This window comes from Hydra vulgaris, chromosome 04, assembly GCF_038396675.1.
Source record: "Hydra vulgaris chromosome 04, alternate assembly HydraT2T_AEP".
NCBI classification, from domain to species: domain Eukaryota; kingdom Metazoa; phylum Cnidaria; class Hydrozoa; order Anthoathecata; family Hydridae; genus Hydra; species Hydra vulgaris.
The window spans coordinates 40,115,930-40,133,137 of record NC_088923.1 but is presented as its reverse complement, the minus strand read 5'-3'; the positions used below and the strand labels follow the sequence as shown (position 1 = coordinate 40,133,137).

General features: G+C 29.1%; 1 protein-coding gene across 1 annotated transcript; it reads right to left on the bottom strand.

Moving 5' to 3' along the window:
* Nucleotides 1–4,880: 4,880 nt before the first annotated feature.
* On the bottom strand, nt 4,881–7,535 carry LOC136079406 (zinc finger MYM-type protein 1-like). Its single transcript, XM_065795142.1, has one exon. It carries the CDS (start codon nt 7,533–7,535, stop codon nt 4,881–4,883), a length of 2,655 nt encoding a protein of 884 aa, XP_065651214.1.
* Nucleotides 7,536–17,208: the final 9,673 nt, after the last annotated feature.

Genomic DNA, 17,208 nt, shown 5'->3' with positions numbered 1-17,208 from the left:
TGCGGTGCCTACTTTCTTTCATTATTCTTTTGAGTTAACTTTGAATTGCTCTATCAATAAATTTTTTGCTAAATTCTTTATTTACAGCCTGTTTTTTACAAAACAAATAAAGATTTGAGCAATATGTATAAATTTTATATACAAATATTTTATATATATATACATACATAATATATATATATATATATATATATATATATATATATATATATATATATATATATATATATATATATATATAACCCCTGGTGACAAATATTTGGCACAAAATAAACACAGACAGTAATAGTACAACTAAAAGTTTAATGATCAAAAAATATTGTACAGAATATTAAACAATATTAGTTTTTTATTTTCGGGACTGCAATAATGATTTCTCGCCATTACGACGTACGGCTAAAACTTTTTGTATACATGTTTACACATACCTTGTACAAGATTTTTATCAATTTTTTTTAAACAAGAATGGATTTTTTTTTGCAGCTGATCTTTTCTTTTAGCTTCCCAATTGTTTTCACACACGTAGCCTTTAAGGATTGAGCAGAAATCTTCAATTGGTCGTAATTCTGGGGCACATGCTGGATTATCATATTTTCTTACATAACGGATATTTTTCTCATCGAGGTAATTGGTCACACTTCTAGCATAATGTGAAGAGGCCAAGTTAGGCCAGAATACATAATTATCATCACTGTGATGTTTGTTGATAAAAGGAATCAATCGTTTGATGATGCAATCATTTTTATACACTGTTTGGTTAATTGCCAGTCTCGCAGGAACAATAAATGGTTTCGAGATTCCACTAGAGATATGGTAATCCACACAAGAATTTTTTTTTCAAATTTGCTTTTGCGCTTATATTTTACATTTTTTGGTGCATTTTTTGCGTTATCTGAGAAAAATCCAACATTCGAATTTTTATTTGTATGTTTAAATGTAAAATAAGACTCATCGTCAATGACAAAGTCGCAGTTTCTGAATTTGCGACAAAATTCTTCCACACTTCAGTTGCAACTGCTTTAATTGTTTCTCAGTGCAATCAGGGATTTTTCTTAAAATAACAAATGTTTGTTTAGTTTTTTATTGTTTTTACAATGTAGGAATGATCACACTTGAATTTATTTGCAATTTTTCTTGTTGAAGTTCCAGGCCGGTTATTCAAATAACCTTTCAGGCAATTGATGTTCTCAGCAGTCATAATTTTTGGTTTTCTGCCTGATCCAGGCTTACGAAACTTTGGCTCATTGTTCTTCCACTTTGCCATATAACGTTTAATGGTCCTTTCGGGGTGATTAGAGGTAACAAAATACTCTACGGTGCTCATCGTTTTAGCGTTAGGATGCAAATTACAATAGTTGTACACTTGTTCAAATAATGTAAAAATAACTAAAAATTCAATAAGTTTTAGCTTATCAAAGATTGTGCCAAACTTTTGTCACCAGTGGTTATATATATATAATATATATATATATATATATATATATATATATATATATATATATATATATATATATATATATATATATAAACATATATATATATATGTATATATATATATATATATATATATATATATATATATATATATATATATATATAAACATATATATATATATATGTATATATAATTACATATATATATATATATGTATATATATATACATATATATATATATATATATATATATATATTTTTTTTTTTTGCATTCACAATGAAAATTTTAGCAACTGAAGTAGTTTGTGATGAGAAAACTGAACCTTTTTAAAGTGTGATTTTTACTGAAAATATATTCTAATCCGTCAAATAGTTTTTAAATGGAAAGCTTGTTTCCATAATTACATATTCTTCTTTCAATCATAGATGAGTTTTTGACTTTATGAAATATCCTGAAATTTTTTCTATGAAAATCCCGGAAAATTATTTCATTAAAAATCTGGAAAATCACGGAAAATTATGATTATCAACAAATTGATGAAGGTATGTGGGTAAACTCTGGAACGATGGCTAAGGGATAAATAAATTAACTAAAAACTACTAAATAATTAAATTCTCTAAAACTTTTTTGTTTGGTTGCAGTTTGTAAATGACAGCAAATTTTTTTGTTAACTAGGTCATGTAGTATACCTCGTCTTTTAAAGTACCCTAATGCTGTGGTCTTATTTGCTAATAATTGATACTCAACTGAAGCTATAGAACGTTGAAGTATCAAGACGATTTGTCTTTTTGTTAACTACGGTGTTCATCATGCTGAATGATTGCTCAACGCGAGGACTACTGAATATACTTAGACATGCCTTGATAATTTTAGCAAGTTTTAAATGTTTTTTACACTTAAAAACATCTGCCCACCAATAGTCAAGGCGTATGGACTTTCTATCAGAAAATATGGGTGGAAGCACTATATCTAACTGAAGTTGCATAACTTCTCGATTAAGTACTACTTTATTTTTATCTACAGTGGGAAAGAAAGATTTTGGAAGATTTTTTAGCATTTTTTCTGTAATTTCGTGACCTTTTTTGCTGCATTTTGCATTTTATTTTGCTATTAGTTTTTTATTTCATTTTATAACCTTTTTAAAATTTTGTCACTTTCATCTTTAAACAGAGAGATGTCCTGTTTTGATAACCAAGAAGAATAAATTAAGGTGAGAGCAGGCATCATCTCAAGCATAGGTAGAGTGCAATTGAAAACAGATAACCACCGATGAAACACCTTTCACTTTGGAGTGTTGTATGTAAAACCTGTGATTTGACAAAAATTTTTTAGAAATGTACGAAGATTTGGACTAAACTCAAATTAAATGTAGATATCATCCAGTAAGTTTTCAACTACTTTGCCGAAAAAAGAAGTAAACATTTTGACAACATTGTGCACATGATAACAAATGTCACCATCAATATCAAGTAAGTGAGGAACCGCATTTTTTAATTTAATTTAATCTTGTTTCAAACCTACTGATTTTTCCCCTCATATAATTGATAGAATCTGATAAATAAGAAACTAGATTACTTATTGGAACTGCGTCTTTGTTAAATAAAGGAATAACAGCATTAAAAAGATTTTCAGCGTTTACCATAACTAGCGATAATAATGTATAGTGTTTTAATACAACTTTATTAACTCTGTCACAAAAATATGCTTCGTGTATACTGAGAACTTTCGCATTTTTTGCTGAGAAGCAGCTGTCTGTGTTGAGGAAAAATATATTTATGTTCATATCATAAACATGATCAGCATGAAAAGTTTCGCCTAACTCTTCTCGCAACTTATACAAAGCAGTTGTTCTAAAAATTTTTCAATTATTTAAAATACAATGATCTTTTGACATTTCCAAACTCAATCATATGGGATGTTGAAGATATCGGAAGATTGTCTTCACAAATAAATGTGAGTATCATAGCTTCTGCATTTGATGTCTGGTCTCTGAAACTTACAACAGGTTTAATGGTATTCTTCACTCTATTTGTGCAAGTACTGCCAGTATGCACGTAATCCGTAAGTGAGTGCCGTAATATACATGTATCTGTTTTTTTTAAACTAGTAAAAAATGACGACGGAGTAAATTGGCTTGACTTTATCGAAGCGCAGTTTTGACTATGTGACTTTGAGTGGCTAAGTAAAGATTTTTTAGCTTCACTTCCATAATAAAATTTACAACATATTGTTCATCGTACCTAACACATAAAATCAAACAATATATAATTATGATTAAATTACATATTTTAATGTTCAGTTAAAGAATTAAATTACCGCTCCAGCTTTACCTATCTTTCTTATATAGGCCGAATAATTCTCTTCACTGTTATCTTTCTCTTGAAGCCAATACCAGCGGAACTTGCTTTTAATATTTTTGTCTATCCCAGAAAAGTCAGAAATTCTTTTAACTTCAATATAAGTAGTATAAAAAGGGCGTTCTGGCTCATAAAAAAAGTGCATTTTCAAAATAAATGTGTGAGCTAGAAAGTATGGTATCATTTCAACTATATTCAAAAATAAAATAATAAATAAATTAATGGGAGTATAACAACCATAATACATTTATATATTATAGTTACAAACTCTGAGCTATTTATTTGTAATTTTGTAAATTCGAAGAATTTTTCAAGCTTATCAATTCTTTATTATCAACCCATGAGTTGAACGAATCAGGATACATACCACTTTACTAATGATTTGTTTTTAAGTTTGCGAATAACTTTTTCAATCCTAAATATGCTTTGATCCGATTTTTGCATTTCTTGTTCATAAAAAGTACCTTGTATTTCTTCACCATTATCGTCAGTTAATTTATAAGCTGGTGGATCTGTGAACTGAACTTGTGACACTGTAAAAACTTCTTCAGTCCATCTCGGTGTGTACCCTTTTTCAAACGTTCCTTTCTTTTTAGTTATCCTAACTCTATCACCAATTGAAAACTTTGGGTTTACAGATTCTGATCGTACATTTCCATTTAGATTGAACCAAACAATATTTTCATTCTTTTTATCGCTAGCTTCAATTAGTGTCATTTTAATTGAAGAATGATTTGTGATGTTGTATTTATTTACCATTTCATCTAAGACGTCAATATATTTTCTAGTAGAATTAGCTGAAAAGTACTTAAACATTTTATCTTTCATTATTCTATTCCAACGTTCAGGCCCGGTTCTAACAGTTTTCTATGTGTAGGCGAGATGCAAATTTGCCGCCGCAAAAATTAAAAATGCAATAATTTCCAATTTGAAGGAAAATAGAAAAACACTGAAAATCAAACTTTAATATATTTTTATTTTATTACGAAAAATTACACAAAAACAAAGTAAATAAAAAAACTGAATTTATACAAAAATAAAAAACAAAACAAATTCCATTCATGAAAAAATAAAAAACAAATCGTAATTAAAAGTGAATTTTCCAAGCTTTTAATGCTGCGAAATCTTTAACCAAATCTTCTATGTCCAAATGATCAGCAATTTCTTTCTCGATGGAAATCGTAGCTAGACCAACTAAACGATCTTGACACATTTGTGATCTGAAATAGGATTTTATTATTTTCAGCTTTGAAAAGCTTCTTTCAGCACTAGCAACTGTGACTGGTAACGTTAGTAGTATGCGAAGAGCTATCGAAAGGTTTGGGAATACTTCGACAACATTAGATGTGTAAATACATTTTAGTACACTTTTTGGATCGCTATTGGAAGTATCAAGTCGTCTCCCAATAGCTTTAATTTCATACCAAAGTTCTACCCCGTTGATATCAGATTGGCCATCAGACATAAGCGCTAACTGCAAGTCCTTACAGTGTTTCAATAACTCATCATCCGTAAAGTGTTTGCTGCCGATATTGTAAAGAAACCCAAATAACTCGTTATATTCCGATAATTGCGTAAATCTTTCATTTATTGCTTGAATTGCGATGTCCAATATTCGATTGAAAAAAGATACTCTGAAGTTTTGTTCTGGTGATACTCTCGGTTCATCACGACATTCGTATAGGAATTGTCTACTCTTTCTGCGTACGCGTACAGGATCATCCACATCAAATCCTTCAAAAATTTCTAGTTCAACTGCCACTTTTTTTGCATTTTTAACCATTGCGGCAAATGCTTCATCACAGCGATAATCGCATAGGAAAGATTTGGTAGCGTTTAAATGCTCTAGAGCAAGCGACAAGTCTAAAGCCTGTGATTGGAGCATTTTGCTGACAATATTAATTTGGAATAAAATGTCATACCACAATACCAAGGAGCAAACAAATTTGAAGTTTGAAATATTTCTGGCTATTCTCTTAGCCTCTGCGCGACTCTTGACTTGTGGTGCAGTAGTTAATGTATTGTCTTCTGCGATTTCAATTAGTGCATCGTAAACTCCACTAATCTGAAATCGAAGTGCCCGTACGGCATCGACCCTGCTTTCCCAACGAGTGGCACTTAACGGTTTTATAGTCAGATCGCTTAGGTGGTTTAATAATATACTCCAACGGTGAGTTGATGCTGAGAAAAAGTTATAAATGCCTTGAATTAAATCAAAGAATGCGACAGCCTCCATACAACAATTAGCTGCATTGTTCAATACCAAGTTGAGCGAGTGGGCACTACAAGGCACGAAAAAAGCTCCAGGATTTAGTTGACGAATTCTGGCTTGCACACCATTATATTTTCCGCGCATGTTGGCTCCATTATCGTACCCTTGTCCCCTCATGTCATCAAGATTTACGCCTAATTCCTGCAACTTATCGATAACAACTTTTGTCATATTTGCTCCCGTTGTGTCTTGTAATTCAAGAAAAGTTACGAAGTGTTCAGAAACTACGACTTCAGCTGGTTTTTCCGAAGATGATTCAGTTGCACTGACAAACCTAAAAACAACTGTCATCTGCTCCATGTGGCTTATATCGGGGGTACAGTCTAAAATAAGTGAGTAGTACTTTGCTCGCTCTAGTTTTGCTAAGATGTGATTTTTGATTTTATTAGCAAGCAATTCAACGATTTCATTTTGAATAGTTTTTCCGAGATAGGTGGTGTGAATTTCACTTGTTGTTATTCGTTGAATATGTTTACTCATAATAGGATCATAATTTCCTAAGAATTCAATAAATTTAAGAAAATTTCCGTTATTCGGTTCGAAAAGCTTTTCACATGTTCCTCTTAATGCTAGATTTTGTCCAGCAAGAGTTCTAATTAACGTTATTATTCTTTCAAGAACTTGTCGCCAATGTTGAGTTTCAGATTGAATTATTTTCTGATTAATGTGATCAATCGTAGCCCCTGATTTAAGTCTCACCTCCAGATCTCTCCAATTTAGATATGCAGTAGTGTGGCCACTTGATGTTTCATGTCCTTTAATAATAACAGAAATATTTTTCCAATCTCGGCAGCCGTCATGCGATGACAGGGAGAATTTATTCGGACTAAATATCTTACAGCAAAAGCAAAATACAGTGTCTTTCGTAATGGAGTACACCAACCAAGTGCGTTTAATTTTATCGCCATTAGACATTCGGCGATAAAATTGAAAGCTTGAAAATTTTCTACCTTGTTCATCTTCGGGAAATAAAGACGGCAATTTTTGAATTGAACCATACTTCATCAGCAATGCTTTAAATTTACCATCTATTATAGGCCGTTTTGCCGGATCATTAAAATTAAGAGGCAAATCTTTATTCGTTTTGGGGTCTTCACCACTTTGATCTTCATTGTTTTCATTTTGTCCTATATCATCGACGTTCTGTACAACAACTTCACTTAAATTGGAGATAAATTCCACTTCATCAACATTTTCTGGTTCTTTAGCAGTTACATCATTTCCAGAATTTCTATATTCATTAACACTAACACTATCCGCATATTCTATTTCTCCACCGCTTTCGATTTCAATTTCAACTTCATTTTGGTTTGAAGTTGAAGCTACTATAGGTGCCAGTGCTTTTTCGCTTGATGACCTGCTCAAAAAGTGCAACAAAGCATTCTTCTGTTTGGCAGAATTTGCTTCACGTTGAAGCCTAATTTTCTTGTATTGTGACCCAGACAAGCGCTGTCTCTTACCACGGTCCATTATATTGTATCGTTTAAAGAATTTAAAATTAAAAAAAATATAGCATTGATACATATACCTAAATTTTTATATTTAATAATAATAACAATAATAATAATAATAATAAGCTTATTCAAATACATGAAAAAGAAAACGAAAAAACAAACTTTAACTACTTACTTATAAAAATTATTGTTAGACAAATATTATTCAATTTATAAAAGGTATAATAATTTTTTTTTTTTTCAAAGTTAAAGTTCGTTTAATAATACACTTTTATAACAATTTACAATAGATATCTCAAAGATAACTTCAATAAAATTTTTAAGAAAGTTTCTTAGGAATATTCTGGAACTTTAATTTGCTTTAATTCGCCAAATCCCAAATGTAAAACATGTATACAAACAAACGCTTTTATTACTATATTATTTATTTGAAAAAATTAGTATGTATTAAAGTTCCCGTAAAATACAACGCCGCCTAAGCAAAAAATTTGTGGACAAATAGGAAATGTTATAATCTACAAAATCCATAACTTTAAATTATAAAAATGGAGTGAGTACGTAGAAGAACTTGGAAATTTAAAAAAAAAAAATAATAATTTCTTGTTACAAAAAAAAAATTAAAAAATTTTTTTTTTTTTGGGAAAACACAAAATAAATTAAGAAAATGCCGCTCTAGAAAAGTGCCGCCGTCGGCTGTCGCCGACGCTTAAAACCGGGCCTGCCAACGTTCAACTACACAACTTTTTTCTTTATTTTCAGTTGAGTATAACTCAACACCTAGAGCTTTAACATGCTTATTATAAAATTCTAAGTCTTTATCTACCATATTTTTCGACACTTTCTTTCGTGGAAGATTTTATTTAAAGGATTAGCAACATCAACTCTAGTTTTACTCTTCAATGGAACAATCCATCCATACTTAGAAAAAACATCTATAACCATTAATATGTGTTTTATACCGTCATTGAGTTTAGAAAAAGATTTTATGTCGACTAAATCAGCAGCCCATATTTCATCGAATCCATTTACAATCACTTTTCTTTTTCTGAAATGTTTTACAACTGGTTTATGAAGTTCGTTTGCAAGTTTTTCAGTCCATTTCAGATCCTTCGGATCCCTAAGAATTAAGCTTTTTTCTTTGATCGTTTGTATTTTTTTTTTTTTATAGCACCTATTCATATTGGTTCAAAGAACCTAATTCATATGGGTCTGAAAGATCTAATCAAAATTTTGCTTTAGATGATATAATAGGTTTTATTATACCTCGTTCAATTCTTTCACATATTGTTGGATTTTTTATAGAATCCATTTCTTTAATCATAATTCTATCAGCTTTATTTCTATTTGCAGTATCATCGAAGCATTTATAAGCAAGGTTGTGATGGTAAGCTGCATTACCAACTCTATCTATAGGTTTACTCCATTCTTTATATGCGTCAGTAGAAGTTAATCGTTCATCTAAATTAGTACCAAGACCTGCAAAGTTCATTCCAGGTAAATGCATTTCACCAGGGATCTTTGCCCATCGTAATTTTATTTTTTTAGTTATTGAATTAATTGAACTCACTAAATCTCCTCCTTTTTTTGATGATGCAAATTGAGTTTTTGTTGTTCCACAAATAGTGCAAGTTCCACGTTGCATATTTTTATTGTTTTTACTCACAACATTTTACAAGTTTAGTGTATTTGTTTTGTTTCTACATTTGACACAGTACATTTTATATATATAAAAAAAATTTTATATATAAAAAAAATCTTATATATAAAAATGGATATTATAGATTATTCATGGAAAGTAAAAAAAAATAAGCGAAGTAATAACAAGTTGTTACCAAAAAGTATAAGAGGAATTATTGTTGGAAAAACTACTTTGTTATTAAATCTACTATTAAGACCTGGTTGGTTAGATTATAATAATTTACAAGTTTTTGGAAAGTCTCTTTTTTAACCAGAATACAAAATATTAAAGCAATCTTTTAAAAAGAAATTGCCAAAAGATATTATTAATGAACAATTTAAGCTACAAGACCAAATAGAAAAAATTAATGCAAATCCAGATTTTGTAACTGCAGAAGTTTCAAAAAATTTGAAAGATAAAGCAGATATGGAGTTTAAGTTTTTTGAAACAGATGAAGATGTACCAAATCCTGAGAAACTTGATATTAACAAGAATAATTTGATGACATTTGATGATTTGCAATTAACAAAACAAAATTAGTGTGAAAAATATTATATAAGAGGAAGACATAGTAATGTAGATTGTTTCTATCTTGCACAAAATTATTTTATGTTACCTAGACAAACTATTAGAGAAAATGCCAATTTTATTTGCTTATTTCTTCAAGATGCAAAGAATTTAAGTCATATTTATAAAGATCATGTTTCTAGTGATATGAACGAAGATGAGTTTAAAAGATTTTGTAAGCATGCTTGGTCAGAAACTCATGGATTTGTTGTCACAGATTTATCTTCTAAAATAGATAATGGAAAATATAGAAGTGTATTAGATAATTTTTATTTTCCATCTAAAGTTTAAAATAATTTTTTTGTATATAAAAAATGTATATAATAATAAATGATATAAGTAGTCATATAAAAGAGAAGTTTGCTACAATTATACAACTAAGTGAAGATAAAGATTATGAAATGGCATTAGTTGGTCTTGATATATTCTACAGTTTTCTAAATGTTGGTTCTTCAAATAAAAATTTTAGATATAGTTCAGATAATGGAGCGACTTGGATAGATATAAACATTCTAGAAGGAGGTTATGAGATTGATGATATAAATAAGTATATTGTGGAAAAAATTACTAATAATAGTAAAACTATTAATGGAGTTATACTTTCAGCAGATAATAACACATTGAAAACAACTTTAAATATTGAAGCTGGTTATAAAGTTGATTTTAGACCTATAAATTCAATTAGATCTATTCTTGGTTTTAACAGTCAAGTATATTCAACAGGATCTCATGAATCAGATAATATAGTAAACATTTTAAGTATTAATAGCATAAGTGTTACAAATGATATAATTGCATCATCCTATGTAAATGGAACAACAGAAAACGTTATATATTCATTTTTTCCAAGTGTTGGTCCTGGATATAAAATTATTCAAGAGCCATTAAACTTAATTTACTTACCAATAACACTAAAAAAAAATTTCAAAGATGGAGACTAAATTGGTTGATCAAGATGGAAATCTGATAAATTTACGAGGAGAAAAATTAGCTATTAGATTTCATATAAGAGAAAAAAAATAATCTAACTATAACCAAATGAGTAAGTATACTAATATTAAAGTAAATCTTTCACAAAACCATATAGAAAAAATTAAAAATGCAATTAAATGTGGTATTGGAGCTATTATTAAATTATCGCATTCAGATTTAAATGGTGAACATGTATTAGCTGTAACAACAACACAATTGAATAGAATTAGAAAAGCATATCAAAAAGGTACTAGTGTATCAATTATTTTAAGTAAAACACAACTAGTACACAATTCTAAAGTAGAGAGTCGATTTATTGGTGCGCTTTTACCGTTTCTTGGTTCTTTAGCATCAAGAATTATACCACCACTTGCAACAGGACTGCTTTCAGGAGTAGGTTCAGCAGCTGGATCAACTATGATTAATAAAATTGCTGGAAATCGTATTGTGTACATGAAAAAGAAGGGACAAGGAGTTAAATTAACATGTGCAGGATCTGGTTTATATTTGAGACCATGGAGTAAAGGAAGTTCTGTAGGTGATGGAATGTACTTAAGTAGTGGAAATAAATATACATCATCAGGATCAGGTTTATTATTAGGACCAAATTCTCCATTTGCTAATATTCCATTTTTAAATATGATTCTTTGATTTTCAAATTATATATAATAAAATTTATATATAATAAAATGTCAAATAGCATGCCAGTGCATAAATTTATAAACAAATATAAACAACCGGAACCATTTTCTATAGTTTTTGAACCACATAAAAATTTACAGCATCTTGTAATAATTATAAATGGAAGATATGATGTATTTGCACAACAAGATATTAAAACAGGTTTTAAGCCACAAAAAAGTGTTTCTTTAAAGTTTGGTATATCTATAAGAAAAGGTGTTGCGTTAGTTTCATTAAAAAATGAACTTAAATTAAAAATGTTAAGTTTACAAAATTCTGTAATAGCAGAGTCTGTTGATGACATTGTAGTAATTATTAATAATAATTCAGTTGATGATGTAATAATTAAAAAAGGAGATTGTTTTTGTTCTGTTAATCTATTGTGTTAATTTTTTTTTTTTTTTTTAAAATGGAATACAATAATACAATGTACAATAACATTTGTTCAGCTATACCTACTGAGAATAACAATATTTACCCTGTTCTTCCTAATGCACCTGAAGAAAAATTATATCGGTTACAAAAAGTTGGCGAGATTCAAAAAGAAATAGAGCGTGAGAGAGAAAAGAGAATAACGCCAAGTAAAAAATATCATAGAGCTGTAAAAATTATTTCTGCAATTGATAATGCATTACTAGCAAGCACTATGGCACTTGGAACTACTGGAATTGGTCTTTTATCAACAATAATTGCAGCAACAGTAGTTATTGCATGTGAAGGTGCAGCATTAGGAGTAGGTGTGTTATCAATACTAGGCGGACAAGTAAATAAAAAAAAAATTTAAAAGCAGAAAAGCAATAAAAGATTAAAGTGTTTGCTGATTCAAAACTAAATACTATAATCAATTATATTTCTGAAGCTTTAGTAGATGGGCATATAGATGACAAAGAATTTTGAGTTAATACTTGGTGAACTTGAAAAATTTCAGACAATGATGGAGCAAATTAGAATAAAAGTTAAAAATGAAATTGATGAACAAACAAAGTTGTCACTAATCGATCAAGGGAGAGAAGAAGCTATTAAAGTAATTCAAAGTAGGTTTAATAAAAAAATAGTCACTTAACATTTTATTGACAAATAATAAGAAATGCGTCATTTATATCCGTTCTTTTTAGAATGTAGTAAACGTGAAAGAGATTTGATAAAAAAAAATATTTGGAACTTCTTGGATTTGGAAAAAGAGGTTTTATTGTTGATTCAGGAAGTCACTCTATATTTATCACTGATTATGGAAACTTTCAGATACCATCAACTTATAGTGATGATGAGAGAAATAAACTTTATGTTGTGTAGAAAGAGACATTAAAGAATCACTTAAACAATGGAATAATATTAAAAAACAGGATAAATTAAGAATTATAGATAAATATGTATTTCAATTTGAGTGTGATTTAAAAAAAAAAAAACTAATAAAAAGTATTTTATCAATGGCATTAAGATTATTAGAAACAAATGATATCATCTATAAAGACTTTGAGATTAAAAATAATTGTGGAACGTTTAATATTGATTATTTAAATAGTTTGCTAAAATGTAAAACGTAACGTAAAACGCAAAACGTAAATCATAAAACACAACATAAACTTTTATCTTGTGTTTTTAATCTTTTTTATATAAAAACAAAGTGTCATTTTTAAAAATTACAGACACTGTAAAGAGAGATTAAATTGTAAAAGAATTATCATAGAGTAAAAAAAGAATACGGCAGAATGATCTTAGTGAAAAGATTGGAGATTCTAATTTGCAGATAGACTTGTCAAAATTGTACAAGCTATTAATTGATAGTCAAATAAAGGAGGATATATCTAAATTGCAAGATCAAGCTAATAGATTTGCTCTTACCTTTTCAAATGCATATCCTGAAATACTTACTTATGGACCTAAAGAAATACTTTTTCTGGATCCGAAGGATCTAAAGATCTAATGCCTTCTGATGAAAGTTGGGAAAAATTGCAACAGACTATCTTAGGATGTAAACTTATAGTAAAAAGTCTACAGACACTACATTTGGAATACATTCTAAAGAGGGTAAGTTTTTTATAGGAAAAGCTCCAATATTAACTAATAACGATGATATAGATATAAATGGAATAAAATACATAGGTACTCCTGGTCTTTGGGAATTGATAGTAAAGTTTAATCCTAATAAAGGAGCATATAATAAGGATGATCTTAAAAAGTATCAAGATATATTAATACAAACAGATGCAAATACTTCTGAAAACCCATACAAACCAAAGTCTTCTCGTTGTGTAAAATACAGAGAATTAATATCACCTATTTGGAAGGACATAAAAGAAAATAGGAAGAGTGAATCAAGAGGAAAAGAAATTGGAGGTAGAGTACAAACTATAATTCTTCCTAGTGACCCTGATGCATTAGTTGATCGTCTTTATTTGTGTATAGCTACATGGAAAGCAGGTAACAGTGGAGCAAGAAATGAAGGTGTTGCAATTTGTAATGAATTATTACGGCAAAATGAAATAGATAATGAACAGTATAAAGCAATACAAAATCTTTTATAATTATATCTCATTGTATATAAAAAAAATATATATAGTACATAAAAAAAAGCTAATTGTTAATAATAAGAGGTATAAAAAAATATATGCTGTTGGAGGAAGTGGTATATTCGACATAATAAAAATTTATTTAAACGAGCAACATCATCAAATGTAACAAGAGTGTCATCAGCTATGTTGAAAAAGATGGCTGCTACTGATTTAGGAAAAACTGCAATAAATGCTGCTAAATCAGCAGGAAAAGAACTTTTAACATCGGCGATAGAAGCTGCTACAAATGCTGCAGTTAAAAAAGGAAAACAATTAATTGAAAAATTATCTTAAAAAATAGCTTCACAGCCTGTTATTAATAAAAAAAGTAAAGAAATACTTTTAAATTTGATAGCATCTGGGTCTAATGATCTAAAAAATAACGAAGATGAAGTAAAAAAAGTACCGTGCAAAGGTCGCTCATGCAAAGTATCAAATAAAAATGCTGTTAGAATAGAAGATCTAGTTAAAATGGGACGCGGACTTCGACTTGCGTAAATTTAGGTTTCGTAAATTTAGCTTTCGTAAAATTTTTTATACCGTTTTTCAAGAATCGTCAATTAAAAAATTTTTTTTTATATTGTATATGAAAAAATAAAATGACGACTTCCGAAGTATTTAATTTTACAGAAATTCTAGTAATAGATAATGGAATTGAAAGATGTGAAGATTGTGAATATGAACCCATTGTTGGAGAATCTAAATAGTCCTGGAGACATAAGAATTATCGTTCCAGAACAAAAATTTTTTTCACTTCCATCTAAAGCGTATCTCTTATTTGAAGGGCAACTTGTTAAACTAGCTGATGGATCAGCTTATGCTGATGCAGATGCAGTAGCTCTTACAAATAATGGTCTTATACAATTATTTGCTAAAATATCATACCAATTATCAAACCAAGATATAAAAACTATTTATTTTTCCAGGTCAAGCAACTACAATGCTAGGATTGCTTAATTATTCAAATGACTTTCAATTAGCGCAAGGATTAAATCAATTGTGGTATAAAGGTACTACATCGACAGCAGTACTTACTGATAACACAGGGTTTGCAGCAAGGCAACAATACATAATTAAAAAACCAACTACAAACGGAAGATTTTCATTTTGCGTACCTTTAAGACACTTTTGGATTCTGTTATGATTACGACAAAGTTATTTATGGGCTTAAACATACAATAACTCTTACAAGACAAAGTGATAATAATGCAATTTTTAGGCTTGCTGCTGCAGCTGCAGGAAAAGTTAATTTTACTAAAATGTCATTGTTTATTCCAAGTGTGACACCATCACTTGAAGAAGAGAAAAAAATTGATTATGAAATTAAAAGAAAAGTGAAAGCTCCATTAAGTTTTAGAATGCGTCAGTGTGATACTACAACTGTTCAACAAGCTACTTCATTTGGTTGGCAATTAAGTTGTGCTGAAATTCCAAGGTATGTTATTTTCGCATTTCAAACAAATAGAGCTACCGGGGACCAAGCTGTCAATTCGGCATTATTTGATCATTGTGACTTAAAAAATGTTTACATTATTTATAATAATAGTACTTGCCAATATCCCGCCCTTAATTATTATTGCTAATTTCCAAATCAGCAATTGTCAAGAATTTATAGAGATGCATCAATGTTTAAAGAAAGATTTTATGGAATGAATGAAATTATTGCAAACAGCAATATAACTCCTTCTGACTATAAAGATTTATACCCAATCTTTGTTTTTGATGTTAGAAAAACAATCAGAAAAATTAAAATCAGCTACAGTACAACTACAAATTAAAGCATATTTTTCTTGAAAAATCTGATAAGATGATGAAACTTGAATCAGATGGTAATAAATTTGATATTAAAGCAAAATTTTTTGAAAATTATTTAAACTTTTTTTCTTTATATAATAAAAATGTATTATACAAAGAAAAGTTTAAAAAGTTTATCAGAAGAAAATAACATTTCAAAAACATTTGACAATATCGAGCCCAAAAATTATTTTTTGAGAAAAAACAAATTTATAAATAAAAATGAAAAGTATTTATAAACTTGTCAATGTTGAAGGAATAATTCTACCTAATGAGCCACTAACAAATTTTTAATTGATCGAAGCAGCAAAAGTATTCAAAAGAAAAAATTTTAAAGGTGCATTTGTAAGAGATCAATTACCAAAAAATACACAAGGAAAAGAATGTGGAATATTAAATACAGGAGATTCAAGTACGCAAGGATTTCACTGGATTTGCTGGTACAAAGATAGAGATAAAAAACTAAGTTTTGACTCTTATAGGCTACCACCTCCTGTTGAAATTGTTAATTATTTAAAAAGTCCTGTTTATTATAAAAGTGAAAGAGTTCAATTTGGAAATACCTCATTCTGTTGACACATGTGTTTATATGTTTTGAAAAAACTAGATGAGGGACATGCTTTTCAGAATATTATTAATAATCTATGGTAATTTTTTTCTTTATATATAAAATGCCTGTCGATATATTCGGACGTACAACAATTTATTCAACTACAAGTCGAGTAGTTTCAAATGGATTAACAGCATCTCAAGATAATAGTATGTTTATTAGAAGAAATGGAAAAAATAATGCAACTAGTAATATTGACATGAATACAAACAAATTAATAAATGTAGCAGAACCTACAAATCCAAATGATGCTGCTACAAAGTACTATGTTGACACAATAATACCTAATCCTAGCAGTTTAGAAATAGTACCAAATTCAAGTTTAACATGCATGGGAGTAAAATCCCAGACTCTTGAACCAAATACTGATGGAACAGCAGTTTTTATTCAATATAGTGGTCCTGGTATTCTCAGAAAACTATGGTTAGAATTTAAAGGAACAAATCCTGATGGAAGTGTATCAAGTAACATACTTATTATGATATATGCAGATAATATGCTTTGCATAGGAAGTATAGTTTGTGATTTATTATTCGCTTCACTTGGTGGACCATTTTATACTAACTCTTTACAAGGTTGTAATATGCATTCTAATATTGAATTAGGAGGATACTTTACACTTGATTTATCTTTTAAAACTAATCTAAAAATTGAATTAAACAATAAAACTGGAAATCCACTTACATATTCGTTGCAACCTTTTATTACAATAAGTTCAACACAACAAGCAAATATTTCATTAATACCCCCATTTATTTCAGATCTTAAACTATACTCATCCACATTTAGATATTTGAATACAACTTATGGTAATGAATATATATTATTAAACACT

What these genes read in the sequence shown, in the direction of transcription:
- LOC136079406 (XM_065795142.1), bottom strand. Translation starts at nt 7,535, where the DNA reads ATGGACCGTGGTAAGAGACAGCGCTTGTCTGGGTCACAATACAAGAAA.